Source organism: Emys orbicularis, chromosome 2 (genome assembly GCF_028017835.1).
Source record: "Emys orbicularis isolate rEmyOrb1 chromosome 2, rEmyOrb1.hap1, whole genome shotgun sequence".
In the NCBI taxonomy this organism is placed as follows: domain Eukaryota; kingdom Metazoa; phylum Chordata; order Testudines; family Emydidae; genus Emys; species Emys orbicularis.
Window position 1 is genome coordinate 415,601 of NC_088684.1, and position 25,284 is coordinate 440,884.

General features: G+C 49.9%; 1 protein-coding gene across 1 annotated transcript in view; it reads right to left on the reverse strand.

Annotated features, from left to right (window-relative positions):
* Window positions 1-25,284, reverse strand: part of SCRIB (scribble planar cell polarity protein) — a 195,944-nt gene that overhangs the window by 64,559 nt on the left and 106,101 nt on the right. Inside the window, exons 26-30 of the mRNA XM_065397800.1 lie at window positions 16,942-17,061; window positions 16,582-16,638; window positions 7,755-7,811; window positions 6,602-6,685; window positions 565-975 (exon numbers count right to left, since the gene is read on the reverse strand). Coding sequence (XP_065253872.1) covers window positions 565-975; window positions 6,602-6,685; window positions 7,755-7,811; window positions 16,582-16,638; window positions 16,942-17,061 — 729 coding nt within the window. The remainder of the gene's footprint in view (window positions 1-564; window positions 976-6,601; window positions 6,686-7,754; window positions 7,812-16,581; window positions 16,639-16,941; window positions 17,062-25,284) is intronic.

A 25,284-nucleotide genomic window follows, 5' to 3' on the forward strand; every position in this document is an offset into this window, starting at 1 on the left:
CGCCCCCACACAGACTGGGGCACAGGAGGCACTGACACCCCCACTCCCTGTATCACTAACCCCCACATCACAGAGTGGGGCACAGGGGGCAGCTGCCACCCCCACCCCCCATGTCACTTAACACACACACCCCCAGCACAGACAGGGGTACAGGGGGCAGCTGCCACCCCACCCCCGGTGTCACTGACCCCTTCTAGCACAGACAGGGGCACTGCCACCCCACCCCCCATGTCATTGACCCTCCCCCGCCCAGCACAGGCTGGGCTCATTCATTGTGTACTAGCTGTCTGGTGGTGGGGCACATCAGTGACCCCAGCACTTCCGCTCCCTGTTATGGGAATGGCGAGCACCCACACACAGCAATGTGGGAGGCCCTCAGGAGTCCGCTGCGACACAACACACACGGCACACGACATTGCTGTATGTTAGGTGGGGTTAGCCCCTGCACAGGCCTTGTGCTGCCAGCATCCAGGGGCAGAGCATGCTCACTGATTTAGTAGGACATTGGTGGGCTTTAGTTGATGTGACTGCATGCTACACACAAGATGCTGCAGGGCTGCTTGCCTTGGAGTAAAGGTTGGTCTTCAGAACTCCCCCCTGGCCGTAGCCGAGGGGAGGGCCCCCCAGACAGGCCTTGCCTGCTGCCTTCCCCCTTCGATTAGCCACCACAAAGGGGTTCTCACTGAAGAGGATTGGTTGAGAGTCGACCATACTCTCTTGATCTGGCTCCTGAGGCTTTGGCAGCTGGTCCTGGGTCAGGGGGCAGCCCACAGGCTCCTGCATGTGCAGCAGGACCAGGGCTGCCCTTTCTGTGTGCTTGCCAGGTGATGCCGGGTGCTGGGGTGGGCTAGTTACAGGGCTGCTCAGGCCTGCGATTGGGTCAGGGTCTGAATTCTGGCTGTCCAGAGCCACTGGCCGAGGCAGCACAGCGCAGTCACTCTCCATTCCAGAGCTGGCTCGATCACACTGAACGAGCTGAGAGGGAAACAAAAGGGTCAGAAACAGGAAGAAAGAACAGCCAGCGTAAGGGAGAGGAGGCAGCAATCGCTCCTAGACACTGGGGACAGAAGAGCTCCCACACACAACGCCCATCACCACAGCTCCCTGGCTCTGCACTAGGGGAATCACAACGCTGAACAGCCTCACGTGCAATGGAGGTGCGCAAAATTCTCATGCCTCCTGGCAAGGCCTTACCTATGGGATCCCATGAGATGGGACCAAGAGGAGAGCTTCCTGCTCTGCCTGCATATAAGGGAGTACACACAACAAGCACATCCAGCCAGAGGCACACACTGAGCCTGCATACACCCACATACACCTCCAGCTCACACTCCACACGTGCTCCAGGGTGTTAAACAGGAAAGGCTCCCGGGAAGAACATGTAAGGAAATAGCCAGGGCACCATCCACTCGCTCATTGTCACTGCCCAGGCACAGGCTAAAGCCTTCCACCTCACTACAGTGCACAAGAAAGCAGCTCACTGCCCCTGAAGGGGATAACACCACCCACCTCACTACAGCACAATAGGAGAGCAGCTCACTGTCCTTGCACTCACTATCATGCACACGAAAGCAGCTCACCATCATCACATTGCCTAATGCCACCCACCTCACTACAGTGCACACAAAAGCATCTCACCGTCACCACACAAATTCTTCCCCAACGAAAGGCAGCACAAACATCTCTGGACCCACCATAGTCACGGCTGTAATGGGGCATTAACAGGTTGAGGGAAGTCTTGCTCCATCAAGGCCCCAGCTTTCCACTAGGCTCCATTCACCCTCTCCACAGTGGTTTTATTGGAAGAAGCACTGACCTTCCCTCCTCTAACACTGCAGAGGCCAGACTCTCAGTGGCAGTCTTCTGGTGCGCAGCCAGAGCCCTCTCCAGGGAAGCAGAGAGAGTCAGAGCCCAGCACTCCAACCTCCTCCATCCAGAAGTAGGCTAAAGAGCTGTGAGACCCTTTCTGCTCCGATCACGTTCTGCAGCCCGAGTCAGGGTGACACTTACAAAAATAGCCCTTCAGGGCGGGGTAGGTGGGTGACTATATTGGCAGCTGGGAGGCTGACGACACGCAGAAATTCCTGGCGCTCTCCTCCTCCCACCCCCAGCCTACCCCATCCCATGCTAAGGCAGCAAGGGGGAGAGTGAAGGCTCGTATCAGGTTTCCACAGACACTGACGTCTGGGTGACACTTATAGAGAGAGAAAATCATACCCCTAACTGTCATAGTGATGCCAGAAAGAACTCTGTGCAAATGAAGTTATAACTGCAAAGCAGCCCTTTTGCTGGGATAGCTTATTTCGTTTGGGAAGCTGGTATAAGCTACACTGGCAAAAGAACGCTGTTGCCTGTCTGAGCTGTATCTCTATTAGGAGGTTTGCCAGTCTAGCTATAGGCAAACCCTTCCTAGTGTAGCCAACGCCTGCCACACCATGCTCCTCTCTGCTTTTTTCTCTAACACCAGGGAGGAACCCAGAAATGCTACCTGGGCTGAGACCCTGGGGTGTGGGGAGCATAGATCCCACTAGTCCCACACCAGCCTGTCTTGCCCACATAGGAGGAAGGAGAGCACTGTCTTTCTCGGGCACTGTGGGGGAGGGAAGGCGAATGCAACTCTTCTGAGTCTGGAAAGTGAGAAGTGCACTGACTGGTAGGATGCCTCAGAAAACCCCCTGCTTTGGCTCATCCACATTGCTAGCTCCCGAGCCTCTCCAGCTCTCAGTCCGATCTCCAGGGCTGCTGCAGTGCATTCTGGGGATGGACTCCCAGCTTCCACCCCGTCTCCCTCTCACTGGATTATTTTTACTGGCCTATTTTGGGAAACTGAGGATCTGTTAGCACTGTGCCATTGACCCAGTCTTGTCCCCCAAGAGCTGGGCTCCTGTTCTAGCATAGGGAGATAGGGAAAACATGCCCCCCAGAGCAGATACAGGGCTAATGCAGTCACAGTCTGTCCTGGTCCATCACTTTGCCCCAGAACAGGAACCCTAATCCTCTTCTGCCAGCACAGTCAGGCTCTGGAATCTAACAGGCAGAACAAGATCCAGTGGCTGGAGGCAGAAGCCAGATAAATTTACACTAGAAATAAAATGCAGATTTTTAACAATGAGGGTATTTAACCATTGGAATAATTTACCGAGGACTATGGTCGATTCTCCATTCCTTGGAGTCTGTAAATCAAGATCTTTCTAAAAGATCTGCTCTGCCTCAACCCGGAGTTATGGGCTTGACGCAGGTGTGACTGGGTGAGGCCAACCTGGATTAACACTGGAGCTTTAGAGGCTGCAGCCTGGGGCCTCAGATTTTGAGGGGCCCCTGTGACGAAGTGGGAATGTTCTTAATGTTTTCTCTGAACACGATGTGTGCCTCAGTTTCCCCTATGTATTGCTTAAGTATCTGGGTGGTGGAATAAGAGTGTGTGATCGTTGCAGAGACCCCTAGAGGACAGGCGTGAGTACCATCGGCACAGAGAGTAACCTAGCAACTGATGGCTGCCGCCCCCCCCTCCTCTGCAAGGTGCTGGGAGCAAAGAGATCAGGTGACCTTTTGCAGGGAAAGGGACAAAGGACAGAGGAAGGGCTACAGGGGGTCAGAGGATGGGCTGGTGGAAACCGGTCAGTTTCCTGTTTTGATACTCGGAAGGGGAAGTCCAAGGCACCAGGACCTGGATCCCCCCAAGATGGACTTTGCTGTTCCCAATTTCTGTGCTAACAAGCTCTGTTCTACGCTGTGTTCCTGTTGACTAATAAACCTTCTGTGTTACATGTGGGCTGAGTCACTGCTGCCTGCGGAGTGGGGGGCAGGGCCCTTTGGGGTTGTACAAGGCTTCCCCGGGTATCCCATCCAGGGGGACTCACTGTGGGGAGCTCACAAGGTGAACAGGGGGCTGAACGCTCCGAGGTCAGACCCAGGAAGTGCAGAAGCCAAAGAAGCTTCTTGCCCTGGCGTAAGGGAGCCCTGCGGGGAGTCACACTGCACCAGAGTCCTGCCTGGCTTCACTCAGAGCAGTTCTAGAGCACCCAGCCTCGGACCCCCCTGACACCCCCCAAAATATATCTAATTTGAATAGATGATTAGATAATTAAAGCCATAGCATCATGATGTGTATTACTACCAGTTATGTGCCAAAATCCAAATGGTTTTGTTTAACTGTCACTCAGCTCTATAACGGGTCCATCACGTTTGAAAACAGGAACTGAAATAACCAAGGGAATTTAACAAAAGAGTGTTTAGCCCTGGGCATGGGTAGTGTAAAGCACGAAAGATCGTGAATATGCAAAAAGGGGCTCCCAAAACAATAACAGCCCTGGGCCCCCTTCACCTTTAATCTGGCCCTGGGTGAGAGGGTGACTCGGTGTTACGCAAGAAGTCTCAGTACACGATCATACTGGTCCCTTCTAGTCTTAAAAATCTCAGAATCTCAGAATCTATGAAAGAGCCAAGCTCATCACCCATGAACTCCACTGCACTGGGTACTGCACAGACGCAGCTCAGACAGAGGGACCACAAATAGGTCTAGCAAACAGTGGACCAGAAACAACTCTGTGCACCATTTGGAGTTGACTCATTCAAGGCTGGCTTTTAAAGGTATAACATACAAATACAAAACATGTTACTCGCAGTAAACCCCGGATATCAACCCACACAGAGGGGCCTATACACAGCAAAATAGACTGACACACCCTGGGCTTAAATTCTTGCCCCTTCTCTGGGGTGCTCCCAAGAGAAATCCCATTCAGGACCCAGAGCAGAGCCCTTTAGCAGCTCCAGGCCTTCCATCACTTCCACCTCTGCTCAGGAGTGTGAGAAACAATGAGCTTCCAAGGGGAGCTGGACCTTCCTTCTTCATTGCCCCTCCAGAAGGCCCGCATCGCTCAGAAATGTGTTTAGCTAGACAGGCACAGACACTCCAGATGGCATTGGCTTTCTCTCAGTCACGCTCCTGCAGTAAAATCCACCCTTCTCAAATTGGCTAAAAGGCTCTCTTAGACCCAGCTGGAATTAATATGAATGAAACTAACACAGCCAGGAGTAAATGAGGCCGTATAGGCTGAACCAGGGCTCATGCTGCATCTAAAACAAGACAGACCAGATGACAGTCACGGCTTGATTAGACAGAAAGGCAACCAGCTGGAAGAATCAGACATACAGCAAGAACTGGGAGCTAATGCTGCTGTGGGAACAAGGAAACAGAAATAGTCACCTTCATTAAACTTGATTGTCAGGCTGCAAAAAACCTGATAAATTACCAATTCACTTCCTTGCCAGCTGCCCTGATCCTGAGCTCAGCCTTCCCGCCAGAGGCCAAGTGGACTAACTGTGCCTCCAGAGGGAAAACCCAGCACCCTTGTCACCCCTGCAGCCCCCAACTCCATGCTTTCTGTGTCAGGGGTATGTACAGGGTCGGGCACAGAACAGCTGGAGGGAGATGAACATGGACATCAGCTGCCACTCCATCTGAAATGAGACATTTATAGATGCTGCTGCTGCTGTCCCCTCACATTCCAAAATAGCAGCTTGTGCAGCCCTGCATTCCACAGCCCCCAGAAACTCCCAGTGTGAGGCAGGGACCCAGTAGGGCAGCAGTTCCCAAGCAGTCCTTCACAAGGCACCTCATGGCGGGCTGAAGAGAGACAGCTGCTTACGGGGGGCCGGCTCTCCCCTTGATTCCAGCTGCTAAGTCACATTAAAAGATGCTAAAAATACATTACATTCTTTCCTGGTGGGACTTTTCTGTGTGAGTAACAACCAGTAGGCAAGGAGGCAGGGCCAGGGGAATGGCAGGGGAGGGAATGTGAAGCCAAGCAATGGTGGGCATGGAAGGAAAGGGGAGGTGGAGTCTCAGGATGATATTGGGAAATGGAATGGGACAGGACAGGAGGTGAAGCAATGGAGGAATGAGCAGGGAGGTGGAAAACAGGTACTATGAGAAAGGGAACAGGAAGGGAGGCAGGGCCTAAAAGTGATGGGGTGACTGGGGTGGGAGGTAGGGCCCAGGTGATGGGGGAACAGGAGAGGAGGAGAGGCAAGACAGGGCCCAGGGCAATGGGAGGAGAGGAGAGGTGAAGTGGGGCTCGCTGGCGATGGGATTGGGATGGGAGAGGAAGAGATGTGGAGTGTGGGTGATGGAAGAGACAGGAGGGGGTCGTGGCCTCCCTACCTTCAAGGCAGCATTAACCAAGCTGTGAAATCCAGTTAGCCTTCCCTGGAATTAAGAACCCCTGCCCCTCCATCCTGAGATTGACACATGGAAGGTCACATAAGCTATAGTGTCAAGTTTGTGTCCTAGAAGTGGTGTGCCATGTCCTTTTGTTTGGCCTCCTGCCATTCCAGTTGGACCTGGGATTCTCCTCACTGTCCCATGTTGGTGGGTAGTGCTGTGCACCTTGTTTGCCACTAGCTGCTCCCCACCCCACCTAGGAGCCTACACTGAGCTCTGCCTGTGGTACTATCTGCTTCTCAGAGGGCACAGGCCAGGTCCTCATCAGGACACACTCTCCTTTTCTTCCCCCGGGACCTCTTTTATTGGCTGTCTCCATCCCTGGTCAGCCTCCTGCACGAGCCCATCCAGAGTCTCAGCGAGGACCCCATCACTTACAGCACGGGTGACTCTTGGTAAGTTGTTGCTGGGCAAAGCTGCCAGGGTCCGATAGTCCAGTCGCAAAGGCTCATTGCTGATATTCTGGAGAGGAATAAAAAACAGGGAGAGATCAGGCCAGGAGTGGGATAAGGGAGGAAGGAGAGATCAGGCCAAAGAAAGAGGGGCAGCTCCTCCATGGGCCAATGGGCCTATTTATCTCCAGGGAAAACTTTCATTGCCTGGAAAAAAGTCCAGCCTGTGACCCAACCACTGTCACCTAAGAAACACTTTACGCCTCAGCTTGGAAAAAAAGCAACACACAGCACACGCCAACCCACTATCTCCCAGGAAATGCCCCTGCCAGTGTTCCAAATCCCCATAATTTCTCCTGCCTCTCCTGTGCGTGCCTGACTTGAGGATTTCCCATTCATCCCTGAATGCCCCAGTCCCTGGTGCAGGGCTTCTCACAGACTGATATATTTTAAGGTCAGAAGGGACAATTAGATCATCTAGTCTCATCTCCAGAATGACACAGGCCATAAAATTTCACCTAGTTACGCCTGTATTGAGCCAATTTGTTTTTGACTACATCATCTTCCAGAAAGGCATCTAGTCTTCACTTGAAGACATCAGGAGATGGAGAATCCATTACTCCCTTAGGTAGTTTGTTCCAATAGTTAGTCTCGCTCATAGTTGAAAATTTTGCCTTATTTCTAATTTGACTTAGTCTGATTTCAGCAAGCGGCCATTGGTAATTGTTATGCCTTTCTACACTAGATTTTAGAGCTTTTTAATATCCAGTATTTTCTTCCCATGAAGGTTCTTATTCATTGTAATCAAGTCACCTCTCAATCTTCTTTTAGATAAGCTAACCAGATAGAGCTATTTAAGTCTCTCGCAGTGATGTTGTAGCCTTGTTTGTCCCAGGATATTAGAGAAACAAGGTGGGTGAGGGAATAACTTTCATTGGACCAATTTCTGTTGGTGAGAGAGACAAGCTTCTCTGTGGACGCTCGAAAGCTTGATTCTCTCTCACCAACAGAAGTTTGTCCAATAAAAGACATTCCCTCCCCCACCTTCCCTCTCTCACAGTAAGGCATTTTCTACACCCCTTGAATAATTTTTGTGGCTCTCTTCTGCACCCCTACAATCCTCCCACCAAGCTCCTCACCTCTGCCTCCTCCTCAAGGAGCTGCGTGGCTGCCTCCCGCTCCCTACGCATCCTCTCCTTCCATAAGAACAGGACAGAGTCAGAACAGCATCCAAGCAGCACAAGCAAAGAGAGAGGGAAAGGGGTCAGCACCACATGGGACAGTCCCTCCATCAAGGGGAGGAGAGAGAGGTAGCAACCCCACACAGCACAAGTTGGGCAGTTACCAGGGGAGGAAAGGGGAGCAGAGACCCCACACAGCACAAGCCGGACAGTTATCAGGGAAGGGGAACAGAGATCTCACACAGCACAAGCCTGGAAGTTATCTGGCGGGAGGGAGAAAAGACCCCACATGGCATAAGCTGGGCAATCATCAGGGGAAGGGAGACATTACAAGGCACTAGCCCCCTAGTGCCACCATCCCTCCAGGGGCAAGGAAAGGCAGGAACTATGACAGAATAAGGACAGGCTTGAACTGAGCTGCTCAGTTCTCTGTCACTCAGCATAAGGAGACCATGACTGAGTCTCACCTGGGTGGCAATGACTCAGCTCAAGGGGATCCCTCCCCCAACTCTGGGCCTGCATATGAAAAAGAGAGGTTACTTACCAGTAACTGTTGTTCTTTGAGAGTCACCTCTGTCCATTTATACTGGTGGGACTTGGTGCCCCGGGCTTCGAGCTGTGAAACTGCCATGAAAATCCATGTCCATTGGGAGAAGCACAAGAGATCTCCCGTGAGGGTGACCTCATCGCCCTGCTCTATACAAGGGAGTGCACCCCCAACCACCTCTGGCCCTTCTCCCCAACAGCAGAGCCCTGAAGTTCTATAGAACTCAAGGTAGAGGGGAAGGTGGACAGGTAGTGTAAATGCACAAAGGCAACTCTTTAAGAACAACAGCTACTGGTAAGTAACCTCTCTTTCCTCTTCTAGGGCCTCTGTGCTTTCCCACTTGCAGGCAATTAGCAAGCATTCTAAGGCATATAAGCACTCAAGTCCCCATCTCCCAAACAGAGAGTTGGAGCATGCTGGTAAGTTCAAAGAGTGGTGCCTGGTGAACCCATATACTGCTGCTTTGCACCCCTCCACCAAGGTAACCTGACTAAGGCAGACCAAGGATGCTGCAGTGGTTCTCATGGAGCAGGTCTTTAAATCAGGAAGTACTGGTTTCCTAGCTAAGATGAGACAATATTTCATACACCTCCTTATTCAGTATGAAAGTGTCTGTTTGGTAATGGATTTCTCCTGGCGTTGCTGCCCATGCGCTATGAATATTAGCTGTTAGATTTTCTAAAAGACTTGGTCTTTTCCAGGCAAAAACAAAGCTCTCTCCTGTACATCTAGGACCTAGAGATAAGTTTCCATGAATCGATGCTTGTGCCCAGCTCACCAAGTGAGCCATGACCTGTCCTCTTCATTATTTACCACTCCGCCAAGCTTTGTCTTGTCTGCAAACTTTATCAGTGATGATATTATGGTTTCTTCCAGGTCACTGATAACAATTTTAAATAGTGAGTGGCCAAGAACCAATTCCTGCAGGACCCCACGAGAAATACACCCATCCGATGATGATCCCCCATTTACAATTACATTTTTATGTCCATCAGCTAGCCAGTTTTTAATCCATTTAATATATGCTATGTTAATTCTGTAGCGTTCTAGGTTTTTAATCAATATATCCTGAATTAACAAGTAAAATGCCTTACACAAGTCTAAATATATTACATCAGTACTACAGTGGAGTCGCATCATAGGCGCATTTAACTTATGCGATTTTAACTATACGCGCTCGGCAAAACAAAACAAAAAAAGAGAAAAATAACAATTTAAATATTGTACCTGTAGTACGGGCGATTCTGCCCGCCATTCCACTCAATGAGCGTTTGACTATACACGATTTTCGCCTTACGCGCTGACTTCAGAACCTAACCCCCGCGTAAGATGCGACTCCCCTGTATTACTTTTATGAACCAAACCTGGAATCTCATAAAAAAAAGCTAACAAATTAGTTTGACAAGATCTGTTTTCCACAAACCCATGCTGATTGGCATTAATTATATTACCCTCCTTTAATTCTTTATTAATCGAGTCCCATATCAGCTGTTCCATTATTTTGCCTGGGATCGACGTCAGACTGACCGCCAATAGGTACCCAAATCATCCTGTTAATGCTTTCTAAATATCGGTACAGCATTGGTTTTCTTCCAGACTTCTGGAACTTCCCCAGTGTTCCAAGAATTATTGAAAATCAACATTAATGGTCCAGCAAGCTCCTCAGCCAGTTCTTTGAAAACTCTTGGATGAATTTAAAATTTTTAACTTTAGAAGCTGCTGTATAACATTCTCCTAAGTTACTACTGGAATGGATAATTTCATCATCATTACATAATATAATATCCTCTGTTTTTTTCCAAATACAAACAAAAAATATTTATTGAACACTTCTGCCTTTTTTGCATTATTGACAATTCTATAATTTCCTTCTACCAATGGATCAATACCATTGTCAGGATTCTTTTTTGTTTCTAATATACTTTAAAAACTCCTTATTGTCCTTAACTCTGCTGGCCACAGATTTTTCCTTTTGTTCTCTTATACATTTCCTACAATTTCTACTTCTGATTTATATTCCTAAGTATCACGGGATTGCAATAGAAAGGCTTGGGGCCCTCTGAGAGCCAAAGTAGTCCACATTAGCCAGCAGGTTATCTCCATATTGTGAGATGGAGTGTCTCTGGGTCGGGATGCAAAATCCTCTCTTGCTGTTGCAAGAGGCATCTGGAGAGAAAGGCAGCAGACACAATGCAGAAGATCTGGGTACCAGTCCTGACAAGACAACATTGGGCCTATTAATATAATGTTGGCTTTGTCCAACTAGATCTTCCTTATGACCCTGAGTCTGAGGAGAATGGGAGAGAAGGCATATAGAAGTTGGATACAGTCCAGGAGAACCACATCCAAGATAAGACTTTTCTCTGTGCGCTCCTGTGCAGAACACATGGAATCTGGTGTTTTGTTCAGCTGTGAAGAGGTCTATTACAGGGTTACCTCCTCTCTGAAATACTGCTTTATCCATCACTGGTTTAGGACCACTGGTACTGATTCTGAGACCTCCTGCTGAGCAAGTCTGCCTCCATGTTCTCCTCCCATGAAGTGCAGAACAACAGGGAAGATTTTGGATGCACCACAGCCATAATGTTCTTGCCTCGACTGATGGCAGACAGGAATGCGCTCCTCCCTGCTTGCTGATGTAGTACATGGCAGTGGTGCTGCTGGTAAGCACCTATACTACATGATGTTGCAGGGACAGGCAAAGGCCCTGAGAGACCATCGTACTGTCCTGAATGCCAGTACATTGATATGGATTCTGGACATCCAGGGCTTCCATAGGCCAAATACTTTGAGGTCTTGTAATGAAAACCTCAGCCCAGACTACAGGCATTGGTGGAGCATGTGAGGGTAGGGAAGAGCGAGTAAAGGGTATTTGCCTGAGGACGTTGTCCCTGTTCTCTCACCACTGAAGCTGCTGGTACACTCAAAGAGGGATGGGCTGTGCCTATTCTGTGTGGTTTCTCGTCATCCAGAGTAGCAAGGGTCTCACATTCAGACAAGCAAAGGGTGCGAAGTCGATCAATGAAGCCTCAGGCCTATTAGTTGCAGGAAAAGTATTGTGGTCTATATAAGTTGCTCATTGAGAGTTGTTAAGGAGTCTCATATTTTGCAAAATCTCTCCTCTGAAAGAAAGGCTCTGCCTGAGTGCAGTCTAGGATGCTCCAGGTAAGGTGATACGCTGTGCAGATTGAAGCAAGGATTTCTCCCAGTTGATTAACAGTCCTAGTGACTGGAAGAAGTTGCTCACGTATTGGATTGCTGAGGCGAGACAGTCATCAAGGCATGAGTAGACGAGTGACAAGGTGTGAAGGGAGGGGATTGGGGGGATGGATTAGCGATGTGGTGCACATCAGTATGCAACTCTCAAACAGACCCTCAAAATCACTGTTGGGAGACTGATGCTGAGGGCTGTGAAGAAAAGCGGCACGGGATCCTGCTCCTATACTGTTGAGGATATTTGCCAACAGACAGTTTAGGAGGTGGCCTATACCATCTATGAGACTGCATTCCTTGGTGTTGTGAGGAAAACAGAATGACGAGTAGGAAAACCTCACAGAATCATAGAATATTAGGGTTGGAAGAGACCTCAGGAAGTCATCTAGTCCAACCCCCTGCTCATAGCAGGACCAACACCAACTAAATCGTCCCAGACAGGGCTTTGTCAAGCCGGACCTTAAAAACCTCTAAGGATGGAGATTCCATCAACTCCCTAGATAAAGACAAGTTCTGTTTGCTCTCTGTGACAGTGGTGAAGGCGCTGAGGTGACACCGAGTCCCACAGGTGTGATTGCACAGGCTCTTAAAGGAGGACTGGAGTTTAACATGCCCCACTCTTCCAGCTCAGCACAACAGAGCATTAAAATTACCAGAGCACACCTGTGTGAGATGCTGGGAGAACAGGGCTTCCTCCTGGCCCTGCACCCTGCTGGTGAGCAGAGCCCCTGGCGGCTGGAATGTGTGGAAGATCACTGCGGCTGCAAAGGTGTGATTTCTAGTTTAAATTAAGTGTGCATTTGGCAATTGCAGATTCTACATGCCTATGCTCTCAATTTATGTTCCTAAGTTTGTGGCACTTTTGCTGCTTTGTCTCCAAAGAGTAATAACGGGAACACTTCAGAAGAAAGATGTAGCTCTGCCAGGGAGGAAATTGCCATCACCTGAAGGTAAATGACACTTAAACAAACTCACAAGGGGTACAAGCATCATGCATAGCCCAACAACAAACCCTCTATGGTTGATGAGTCAAGGGTGTGGACTCTATGACACTGGGAAACTATGTGAATGTCCTGACACCATGTGGCTGCCCTGCAGGTCTCAGGATAGGGACAGGTCAAGAGCTGGCTCCAGAAGTTGACATGGTCTGACTAAGCTGTAGGCCTGACAAGAAGCAGTAAGGAAATGCTAGGGAACCCCCATCCTCCTTTTTATTCAAGTCTTCTTTAAAACTTTGCTTCTGTGCAGTCAATCATAGTCATAGACTTTAAGGCCAGAAGGGACCATCGTGACTGTGACACTCTATACCTCGGGGGAGCGCCCTGTAACCCCCATATTCATCATTTCATATAAAGCATGCCATGTGAAGTATCGTAGAAAAGATTATGATCTGCTGAAACCCACTGTTCCACCTAATATGTGTATCATTAATGCATATAAAATTATAAGAATTGTGTTGTATGGTTTTCACTAAAATACGCTGTAGGTTTGGGAAGCACTCAGATACTAGCTCTCCAGAGACAATGACAAGGGAGGTAACCAATACCCAGGTGGGTGCTGAACAAACATCACCAGCCATTGTCCAGCAAGGGAGTTACAATTCAATGACTCACTTGTACAAGGCCACACCAGGGGAATTGCTCAACCTTGCCTGGTGACTCAGCAATGCCCACCAGACATGCCTGGACTTGTATTCTCCAAGCACATGGACTAAGGGTATAAAACAGAACACGAGGGCCCATCCTTGGCCTTTCTCCTGCCCCTGCCTATGCTGCAAGCAACAAAGACACTCAGAAGACTGAAGGCTCCAGCAGAGGAGACTGGCCCAGGTTTCAAGGGTGAAACGTGTGTACTATGAACTGCAATATCCAGTGGGGTGAGAAAAACTGCTTAATCTAGATGTTGCCCAGTCTAATAGGGTTGAGAGTTTAGACTGCGTGCTTATATTTTATTTTGGTAACTAACTCTGACTTTTTGCCTATCACTTATAATCACTTAAAATCTATCTTTTGTAGTCAATAAACTTGTTTTCCTGTTTATCTTTGCCAGTGAGTTTGCCTGAAGGGTTTGGTAAATCTGCTCAGGTTTACAAAGGCTGGTGTATCTCCACTTTCCATGGATGAAGTGGTGAACCAATTAAAAAACTTGCACTGCTCATCTTGAGCGGTACAAGATGGTAGATTCCTGAGGTACAAGGCTGGGAGCCGGGGGAATTGGGCTGATGCCTTTCTCTGTGTGATTCATGAGCGACTTTGGGAGCATTCATGCAATCTAGCTGGATGTGGGGCTCCACGTGCGGTTGTGCTGAGTGATGACAGCACCTGGAGGGGTTTGATGCTTGTCATTAGAAAAGCATTGAGAGAGACAGCCCAGGCTGGAGAGTTAAGGGGGAACAGCGATCCCACACTCCCAGGCTACACCCCAGGGGTCCTGTCACAGTGATCATCGAGTCTGACCTCCTGCACATCGCAGGCCACAGAACCCCACTCCTGTAATAGACCCTTAACCTCTGGCTGGCAAACTGCCAAGATTGATATTTTTCCCCACCATAACCAGACTGATATTCACAGCATCCTCCATTCCTTTTCCCCCCATCCCTAAAAATAAAAAAGACCTACCCCATGCACAGCTTTGTATCATTTCAAAAGGCAGGAGTGTCAGGGAGTACACAAAGTCCATAAGAACCTTGATTTTTGCCAATCTATTTTATATGGCAGATGGTCAGATATGGTGATAAGAAGTAATACAAATATGGATAAATAAGACGATAATGGCCATATTGGGTCACACCCAATGGTCCATCTAGCCCAGAATCCTGTCTTCTGACAGTGGCCAATGCCAGACACTTCAGAGGGAACAAACAGAACAGGGCAATTATCAAGTGATCCATCCCCCGTGACCCAGTCCCAGCTTCTGGCAGTCAGAGGTTTAGGGACACCCAGACCATGGGGTTGCATCCCTGACCACTTTGGCTAATAGCCACTGATGGACCTGGCTAATAGCCACTGATGGACCTGTCCTTTATGAACTTATCTAGTTCTTCTTTGAACCCAGTTATACTTTTGGCTTTCACAACATCCCACAGCAATGAATTCCACAGGTTGACTGTGCGTTGTGTGAAGAAGTACTTCCTTATGTTTGTTTTAAACCTGCTGCCTATTAATTTAATTGGTGACCCCTTGTAAGGCCCCATGGGTCTAGAATCCTAGGCCTGCAGATCTGCCAGGCAGATGGCATCTTCATGCTGCCACCTAGCAGCAGCTGTAACCAGCCTGTGCTCCAATGCCCATGACCTGTTGTGGACCCAGACCATGGGAAGTCCCGTCTTAAGGGGTCTGACAGACAGCATCCCATGGCTTCTGACTGGCTCCCTGCCCTATATAATCCTAAAGTGCGTTCCAAGAAGTGTTCAGGCATCAGTGTGGGATTACTGTAGCTGTCATAATCATTTCTTGCTCCTGAACTCCTGGTTTCAACCACAGCTTGATTTGGACTTTGCCTTCTGACTTGGACACTGAAATCAGACCCTTGGTATCGATCCTGGCCGAGAACCTGACTACGCACTCCTACACTACTCCCTGCCTCAGGTTTGCCCCTGCTCCGACCATTGGTCCTGATTGCCTGTGGTGGGATCCTTACGCCCTGGTTCTTGTGTTATGTGAAGGTGTAAATAACACTTCCTTATTCACTTTCTCTACTCCATTCATGATTTTATAGACCGATTCTATGATTCTATCTCTCTTCTAAGATGAACAGTTCCAGTCTTTTTAATTGCTCCTCATATGGAAGCGGATCCATCTCCCTAATCATTAAGGCTAAGATTTTGTCATGGTTATTTTTAGTAAAAGTCACTGACAGATCATGGGCAACAAACAAAAATTCATGGAAGCCGTGAGCTGTCTGTGACTTTTGCTGCTGCTGTGGCTCCATGGTTTCTCCTGCCACCATGGTGCCTGGGAGCTGTGGGGTTCCCCTCCCCCCGCGCACATGGGAACCCTGAGGAGGCTGTCGCCAGTTGCTGGAACCCTGCAGGAGGACCCTGAGGAGGCCCTCGCCCGTCGCTGGAACCCTGCTGGGGTCCCTCTTGCTGCCAGCTCGAGTGCTGCAGCCCCAGGGGCCAAACCAGAAAATGTTACGGAGTTCTCGGCAAGTCTTGGATTCCGTGATCTCCATGACATAAATATAGCCTTACTAATCATTTTTGTTGCCCTTCTCTGTACCTTTTTCCAATTCTAATGTATCATTTTTGATGTGTGGTGACCAGAACTGCATACAGTATTTGAGGTGTGAGCATACCATGGATTTATATAGTGGCATTATGGAATTTTCTATCTTATTATCTATCCCTTTCCTAATTGTTCCTGACTGCTACTGCACATTGAGCCGATGTTTTCAGACATCTATCCACAATGACTCCAAGCTCTCTTTCTTGAGCAATAATAGCTCATTTAGACGCCATCATTTTGTATGTATAGTTGGGATTATTGTTTCCAGTGTGCATTACTTTGCACTTAGATAGGTAAAGGACTGTTTGGATTGAGATGCAGCATTTTGAACCAGGACCTGCAGTTGTGTCTCCTTAAAATATGGGCAGATATGAGTTGTGTGTTCCCACCTTTGACTTTACCAGCTGTGTGCAGTTAATGGTGCTGTTTGGAGAGAACTGATCATCTTGGGGCTCCCATCTAATCCAAAGAACAGAGGCTTCTGCTCCTACAGCGGGGGCCTGCCTTGTGATTGAGGCACAAGTATAGTGAAGTACAGCATGAAACGATGTTACAGATGCTGGAATAGTCCCAATGAAGTAAGAGAAAAGAGGTATGGGAAGACAAAAAAAGAGTGTCTGGAGAGATGGGGATATTGGTGATCAGAGAGACTTGATACACCCAAGGTGAGGAGAGGACCCAGAGCTTCCTGTGGGAAGTGGTGCTCTGGTTAGGGCAATTCTGCAGCATTTCTCTCAGAACTCACCACCTTGGCCAAGACATTGTCAAGGTCAGAATGTCAGTGTGAAAATGCTCTCACCACTTTCTCCATTTCTTCTCTCTCCCACTGAGTCGCCTCCCTCACCATCTCCATCTCCTGGAAACAAAGGGGAAGATCAGAGGGCCAGATCCTCAAATGACCCCTGCCCTAGGGGCAGCACCATCACCCCCATAGGAGAAGATATGAGAGTCACATCCCTGAGCACTTCTGGAAGAAGCATTACCACTTTTCCAATCCTATGGAAACAGCAGGTGCACAGGAGCTATGGGGATGAGTGAAATCTTCTACCAGGGACCCATCCACCATGGCACAGGCTCCATAGGCCAAGGCAAAACACTGCAGAGCTTCAGAGACCATTCTGCCCCATCCCACTCTCCTGAAGGTAGTTATAGCACCCACTTTTTGTAGGATCTCCAGCTCCTCTGGGGTCAGGTCTCGGTCAATGGAGGAGATGCTCTCCAGGCTGTTCTTGCGGCCAATGCCAGCTGCAAAGGGGTTGGCAATGATTCCTGGGGACATCTGCAAAAAAGAAGGTAACATCACATGTCAGGAACACTCAGTGCCTTAGACCACAGAGACCCCCACCTGTCCCCCGGGTACTCAGAGCACAGAGATGATCTCGCCCCACAGACCACAGTCATGTACCTCTTGAGACCCTCCCCATCCCCTAGGGCACCCAGACCACAGAGACCATCTCACCCATGTGCACAAGGGCACTCAGAATATGGAGACAAACATCACAACCCCAGGTGTCACACAGGGACATTTTGGGCTCTGACTTGCCCAGGCACCCACAGGGGGTGGGCGCCCAGAGGGATTCTGAGCAACCCTGGCCCCTCACAAAGCAGGAGGATGTCAGATGGGAGGCCTGACACAGCCAGGCCCAAACAGGTATGTCACCCATAGCCTACCATCTTCTCAAGATTTCACAGAGGAGGGTCATGTGTGACCTCCGCCAAAAGCTAAGAACTAGCTGATTGTCATGGTTATTTTGAGATCTTTGTATGGGAAACAATTTTAGAGCTATGTAACATGTAGAGCTGAGGTAGTCAATAGGCAGACTGCAGGCCAAATCTGGACTGCCAGCCGCTTTTGAATGGACCCTGTGACAGACCCAGACCAGTGGGGTACAGGAGTCTGGTAGAGGGCAAATATACTGGTCACTGGATGAGTAGTTTTCTTTTCCCTGAGTGACCAGAGAAGGGGCTGCACTAGAGTAATCAGGAACCTGCTAGAACCAGTTAAGGCAGGCAGGCTAATTAGGACACCTGGAGCCAATTAAGAAGAAGCTTCTAGAATCAATTAAGGCAGGCTAATCAGGGCACCTGGGTTTTAAAAGGAGCTCACTTCAGTTTGTGGTGCGAGTGTGAGGAGCTGGGAGCAAGAGGCGCAAGGAGCTGAGAGTGAGAGAGTGTGCTGCCGGAGGACTGAGGAGCACAAGCGTTATCAGACACCAGGAGGAAGGTCCTGTGGTGAGAATAAGGAAGGTGTTTGGAGGAGGCCATGGGGAAGTAGCCCAGGGAGTTGTAGCTGTCATGCAGCTGTTACAGGAGGCACTATAGACAGCTGCAGTCCACAGGGCCCTGGGCTGGAACCCGGAGTAGAGGTGGGCCTGGGTTCTCCCCAAACCTCCCAATTGACCTGGACTGTGGGTTCTTCCAGAGGGGAAGGTCTCTGGGCTGTTCCCCAACCCACATGGTGAATCTCTGAGGCAAGAAAATCCGCCAATAAGTGCAGGACCCACCAAGATAGAGGAGGAACTTTGTCACAACCCCGAAATCTTTTTATTTACTTATTGTTAGCAATATTGGGGTTTTTTCAATTTCCTCTGGAGTCTGGACCTTGACTATACCTTGACCAAGAAATTTGGACCTTGACAAAACATAATTGACTACCTGTGATGTAAAGTATTATGTTTCAGATCTGTTGGAAATGAAATCTATCACTTGAAGCAGGTGAGACCCTTGGCCCCTCATGGCAGTGGTAGGAGGCTCTGACTGACCCTGGCCTCTCATGGGGTGAGAGGAGGGGGCTCTGACTGGCCCTGGCCCTTCGTTAAGCAGGGGGAAGAGGCTCTGATTAGTCCTGACCCCTTGTGGCAGGGGAGGGGACTCTGGCGAGCTTGGGGGAGAGGGGCTCTGACCGTCCCTGGTGCATCATAGGGCAGGGGGAGGGGCTCTGACCGTCCCTGGCCCCTCATGGCGGGGGGGGGGGGACACACCCAGAGACAGCTCCTCAGCTGTCAGCAGTGACAACGGAACTGAGTGACAGGGGAGCAGCAACACTGTTGTACCAGCAGTTGGGCCGTACCACTCAGCTGGCAGCGTTGGAATGTTCCACCTGTTGACGTTGGCCGGGGGAAGGGGGAGTTCTCCTAAACTCTCTAGCAGTGTGATTTGCAGCCCGTCTGGCACTGTGTGTCTGCTGTGGCGATGTCTGTCTAGGCCCTGCACGCCCAGAGGTCTGTGATGGTTATGTGTGTACCAGGGAGGGTCAGGCGTGGGGGAGCAAGAGCCATTCAGTAACTCTGCAGGGTGCAGGCCCATGGCTGTGTAAGGATGACTGTGAGTGACTCACTGCAGACCTCCCCTGCACCTGCCAAGGGCATTGTGCTACGGGGGGAGGGATAGCTCAGTGGTTTGAGCATTGGCCTGCTAAACCCAGGGTTGTGAGTTCAATCCTTGAGGGGGCCACTTGGGGATCTGGGGCAAAATCAGTACTTGGTCCTGCTAGTGAAGGCAGGGGGCTGGACTCGATGTCCCTTCCAGTTCTAGGAGATGGGATATCTCCATTAATTTCAAAATTTCAATTTCAAATTTTAATTTCAATTTTTACCTGGGCAGCGCTGGGAGAATGTGCACTCTGCGGCCAGATGTCCTCACACAGCACGTTTGCCCTTTCTGCCAATGAAGTTACCCGCCCTGACTTATACCTTCCATCTTCGTCACTGATAGCTTTTCCCCCGGACTGCTGAGGAGTGAAACACCAAGCTGAGCACTGACTTCTTGCAGGTCTCTGTCCTGTGCAGGTATATTTTGATTACTCTTCCAACAGTTATGCCGTGCCACGTGATTTCAGTATTGGGACAGGATGGCGGCAACAGAAACGGTTACTTCCTGTAACTGTGGTTCTTCAAGATGTGATGCAGACATGTATTTCCACTTAGGTGTGTGCACACCCAGTGCTGGAGCTGGAGAAGTTTGCTTGCATCTCATGGCCGTAGCCCCTCCCCTAACCATATGAGGCAGTGGCCTGACCCTCCTCAGTTCCTTTGCATCAAACACCAAAATGAGACTCTGATGCAGAGGGGCCGGAGGGGGGATCGGGGAATACACATCTGCATCACATCACGAAGAACCACAGTTACATGAAGTAACCGTTTCTTCTTCTTTCAGTAGATGCAGCTGTGTATTACACTTCGGTGACGCGCAAGTAGTACACCCCCAGGAGGTGGAGCTCGGAGTCTATGTAAGCAAGAATTGCAGGACCATCCTATCAAAGCTTGTATCTGCCCTGGATGATGCAGCAGGTACTCTCAGATGTCCTGCATAAAAGCCAGTGTCAGTTGAATTCCGCAGGCTAAAGACCACACTGAAAACTGCTTCCATTTAGCTGAATAGGCCATGCTGGTAGTGGGCTTTCTACTGTTGAGCAGGACTGCCTGGACAGCCACCGAACACTGCTCTTCCTCCTCATTCAGCCATGCAGCAGCCACGCCATAAGATGCAGGGAGCTGAGCACGGGATGCAAGGTACAGAGTGATTCTGAGTGAGTAGGTTGGGATGGAGAGGAAGTGGTATTGGAGGCTGAATAGATAGTGTGAAAAGGCCGAGAACCAGTACTGCCTCAACCACGCTGGGGCAATGAGAATGAGCTTGGCCCAATCTGCCTTCAGCTGAGGATGACTTCTGGGATGATTGGGATTGGGGGAAAAGCGTACAGGAGAGCCGACTGCCAGCTGAGGTGGAAAGCGTCGGACAGCAAGCCTGGAGTGAGGCCCCCTCGATAGCAGAACAGACGACATTTCCTGTTGTCCCTTGTAGCAAATAGGTCGATTGTCAGGATGCCCCAAGCTGCAAAGATAAGCCAGAGAAGACTTGTCTTCAGGGACTACTTGTGACTCAAGGAAAAATTCCTGCTGCAATGATTCTGGATTGTGGGCAAGTGAACAGCTCTCAGAGTAATGTTCTCCTCAAGGCAGAATTCCCATAATCTGATTGCCTCTCGGCAGAGTAGCCTGGAGTGCACTATTCCTTGATTGTTCACATAATACATTGCGGTGGTATTGTCAGTAAGTATGTGAACCACTAGGCCTCTGATATGGTCCCAAAAAGTATGACATGCATTGTAGAGGGCCTGAAATGCCATTCTTTTTAGGTGATAAATCTGAGGAACTGTCCCAGATTGAGGTGTCATTAGAGGAGGTTTTGGAACAAATAGATAAACTAAACAGTAATAAGTCACCAGGACCAGATGGGATTCACCCAAGAGTTCTGAAGGAACTCAAATGTGAAATTGCAGAACTACTAACTGTAGTCTGTAACCTATCATTTAAATCAGCTTCTGTACCAAATGACTGGAGGATAGCTAATGTGACACCAATTTTTAAAAAGGGGCTCCAGAGGTGATCCAAACCAGACGGGGTAGGGATGACTGCGACACCACTACAGGCCCCAGTGAACTCAATTTTCTGAGGCCTGGTCCCCACTAACCCCCCACTTCGGACTAAGGTACGCAAATTCAGCTACGTTAATAACGTAGCTGAATTCGAAGTACCTTAGTCCGAACTTACCGCGGGTCCAGACGCGGCAGGGAGGCTCCCCCGTCGATGCCGCGTACTCCTCTCGCCGAGCTGGAGTACCGGCGTCGACGGCGAGCACTTCCGGGATCGATCCGGGATCGATTTATCGCGTCTAAACCAGACGTGATAAATCGATCCCAGAACATCGATTGCCTGCCGCCGGACCCTCCGGTAAGTGTAGACGTACCCTGAGTGGGAGCCAACATTGACTTTGCAGTGTTTAGCATGAGACCAAGACAGTCAAGCAAGTGCAGTGTGATGCCAACATGAGCAAGAAGTTCCTCTCTGGATCTGCCCTTCAGTAACCAGTCATCCATATGCAGGACCGTGTGAATTCCTTTCTTCCTGAGATATGCCATGACAACAACCATGCATTTGGTAAAAACCCAGGGGGCAGAAGAGAGGCTGAATGGGAGCACTTTGTACTGAAAATGGCGCTCCGCCGCGACAAATTGAAGGAACTGTCTGTGGTGAAAGTAGGCATCCTGAATGGCCAGAGCAGAAAACCAGTCATTCTGAGACAACGCAGCAAGGACAGTCGATAGAGTGACCACGCGGAATCTCATGCACCCGATATATTTGCTGAGGCCACGAAGGTTGAGCATGGGTCTTACCCCTCCTGTGGCGTGGGCACCAGAAAGTACTGGCAGTAGAAGCCATGACCCTGGTGTTCTGGCGGAAGCTTCTCCGCCGCTCCCAAAGCCAGCAGAGAGCAGACTTGCTCAAAGAGCAGTATCTCATGAGGGGAGTCCCTGAAGAGAGACAGGGAGGGAGGGTGGGGAGGAGCTGTGGAGAGGGATGTCATAGCCTGATCTGGTGGCTCTTAGGAATCAGCTGTTGGTGGTGATCGAGCCTCAAGCATTGTGAAAGCAGTCAGCCTGTCCCCAAAGAGGGGGACTAGGGAGAGAGGAGCAACGATTGGAACAGTGCTCTGGCCAAGGAGTCAAAATGGGCGATTGGAGGGCACGAGGGGAGGGCATGAGGACTGGCCAAACCCCAAGCCTGACTGCTTCATCCTGTGGGATCTCTGCCCCTTTTTGGGGTAGCCCCGTTGTCTCGGAAGAGGGGAGGGCTGGCCAAACAGGTGCTGCGGACAATACTGCTGCAGGTGTTGCTCTTGAATACCATAATGGTGCACCTGCACCGCTGGCGTATACACTCCAAGGACTGCAGGATAGCCCTGGAGTCCTGAAGGAGTGCAGCATCTCAACTGTCTTGTCTGAGAACAGCACTGGGCTGAAGGGCAAATCCTCAATGGCTTGCTGGACAGTGGGGCCAATACCTGAATTCTGCAGCCAGGAAGCTCTCCTCATTGTGACCGTGTAGGCCATCACCCTGGCCAAGGTGTCCACAACGTCTGGGATGGACTGCAAGGATGCCTTAACCACCAAGCATCCTTTGGTGACAAATGCCCGAAATTACTCTCGCAAGGCCTCAGGCAGCTGGTCTGTGAATTTCGACACAGATGTCCAGTTCATAAAATCATACTTGGACAGCAAGTCTTGCTAATTAGCATCTGTAAGGTAGATGAGGTATAAATCTTCCTGCCCAGGACGTCCGATCATTTAGAGTCCCTATCCTTGGGGATGGACTTAACCCAGCCCTGCCAGGCTCTGATCACCGTGGTTACAACCAGAGAATTTGGGGCTGAATGGGAGTAAAAACCCTCAAATCCCTGCACAGGAAGGAAGTAGTGCTTTTCCATGCACTTAGCCACAGGTGGTACTGAAGCCAGTATGCTTCGGAGGGCCTTACCAGGTCCAAGGAGCACATCATTAATAGGGAGGGCGACTCTCCCAGGGGCAGATAGCTGCAGGATATCCACTAATTTGTGGGTGTCCTGCAAGAACTCCTCTTGGATACCTAGGGAAGCAGCAAAGCATTGCAAAAGAACTTGGTACACTTTGAAACCCCGTGGTACTGAAGGGGAGGAAAAGCCCGGCAGCACGGGAATCATTCGGAAACAAAGACGAGGCCATCAACTTGAGCCAGAGCCAGAGCCAGATCCTTTTCCAGGGCTGACGGGCCGAGACAGGATGACTCTGTAGGCTCTGCAGAGAGAAGGCAAGTGTGGTAAGAAAGAACTGAGGGGCGTAGGGATGGCACTCATATAGTCAGGGGAGGGGACATGGCCATGAGGCGTCCTGGAGAGCAAAACTGTCTGGCTGCGGTGCGCTGGGTGTGCCCACACCTAAGTGGAATGCACGGCTGCGTTACTCGAAGAAGAAGCCTCTCTTGTGCTCTGTCAGAGAGGGTTACCTTAAGCATAAATGCTGGGGTGGTTCTGAGGACCACCTCATCCCAATGGAAAGTGCGGTTCTGAGGCTCCGTGGGTAAAACTCCTTTTTCCAGCCTCAGACCTTGACTATGAAAAAATACAGCAGTGCTCACTTTAGCAGCTGGAACATAGCTCTTGTCTGTGCCTGGGGAACACAGTTCAGGCTCCAGGTAGCGATCACATGGCTGAAAGGGCGCTTTATCAATGATGCTATCCTCAGAATCTCATCATGTGTCAGTGGCTAGCAATTGGCTGAGGCCTTTTGCAGATAATCACACTTATACTAGCCACAAGGAAGGATGGCCTAATGGATAAGGCCTTGTGTTGGGAAACAGAAACCCTGGGTTCAATCTCCAGGTCTGCTACACTTTGTATGAGCTTGAGCAGGTCACTCCCCCCATTTCATGTCTCAGCTCTCCATCTCTAAGGGTATCAGGATAGATTTGTGAGATGCAGATCTGCTATGGCAATGGAGCCGATCAAAGTGCCTAGATAGAGAGAAATGTGCTTTTCCAAGGTCCACGGATAAGCTGTTTTGTAGTAACTGCTGAATGTGCTTGCAGGACATGTGGAACTGATTGATTTCTTCCTGGAAAGCAGAAGCATGTCAGTGACAGGATTCTAGGAACCTCAGTTCCAGCGGGCTGAGGTTTGCGTGGCTACTGGCATGTATATCAGAAGATCTCTGACTTAGGCAGCATTCCTTGGGGTATAGTCTGCATCGGGATTGGGTCAAACACTCACAGACTCTGTGGCCAGTGAGGGCAGCCATTGTTAGCATGCTTTGTTCTGCATCTTCTCCATTGTCCTGGCCAGACATGGTCTGGGAGAGAGACCAACAGCAGCTCTGGGAACATGTCTGGGACAGTTCTTATTGCTGATTCCAGATGGTGCTGCCTGGCCAAAAGCTTTTGTCTCTTACTGTTTGACAAACACATGGAGGGTTGAAACTGTAAGGCACTGCTTCCCTGGTGCTAACCCTAGCTTTGCTGAGCCACCTCGACACCAAGTTCACCTTCCCCTGATACACCAGACCCAAATCGATTGCAAGCAGGGCAATGATCTAGCCTCTTGGCACGGTGCTGGTGTCTTTGTGGCCCTGTCTGCTCACGTATGCCATTGCCATGGTATTGTCAGTGCAGCTCCCCCCTCTCCTCCATCCCAATCAATTCATGCCCCTTTTTCACTCTTGGCCCATTCCCCATTGCCTGTGTCACTCAGTCACTTGGGAGGAACGGTCCCATCTGTGGAGACCAGTGCAGGTTGTTACAACTGGTCTGACTCCAAGATTAGGTGAGAAGTGATGATTCATAAATCTGCCTCTCCACCGGGCTCCCTCCATCTGCTTTCAGCCCGTCTCATATCTCCTCCTGGATATCTCAACAGGAGCTCCCGATCTTCCCTCCCAGATCTTCCCTCTCCTCACCTTCACTGTCACTGTGCAGTGCCACCAGCCTCCCTGATATTCAGGCCTCCAAAGTGGGGGTAGCTTTGGTTCTGCCCTCTCTCTAGCTCCCCATGGTCAGGCCAAGATCAAATCCTTCCCTTTTGTCCACCAAAACATCTCTGAGATCCAACCTTCTTTTCCTGTCCATGAAGCTAATACTCCCATCTTCATCACTGCAGCCTCCTTCACATCCACCACCCCTCTCCGGTCCTTACA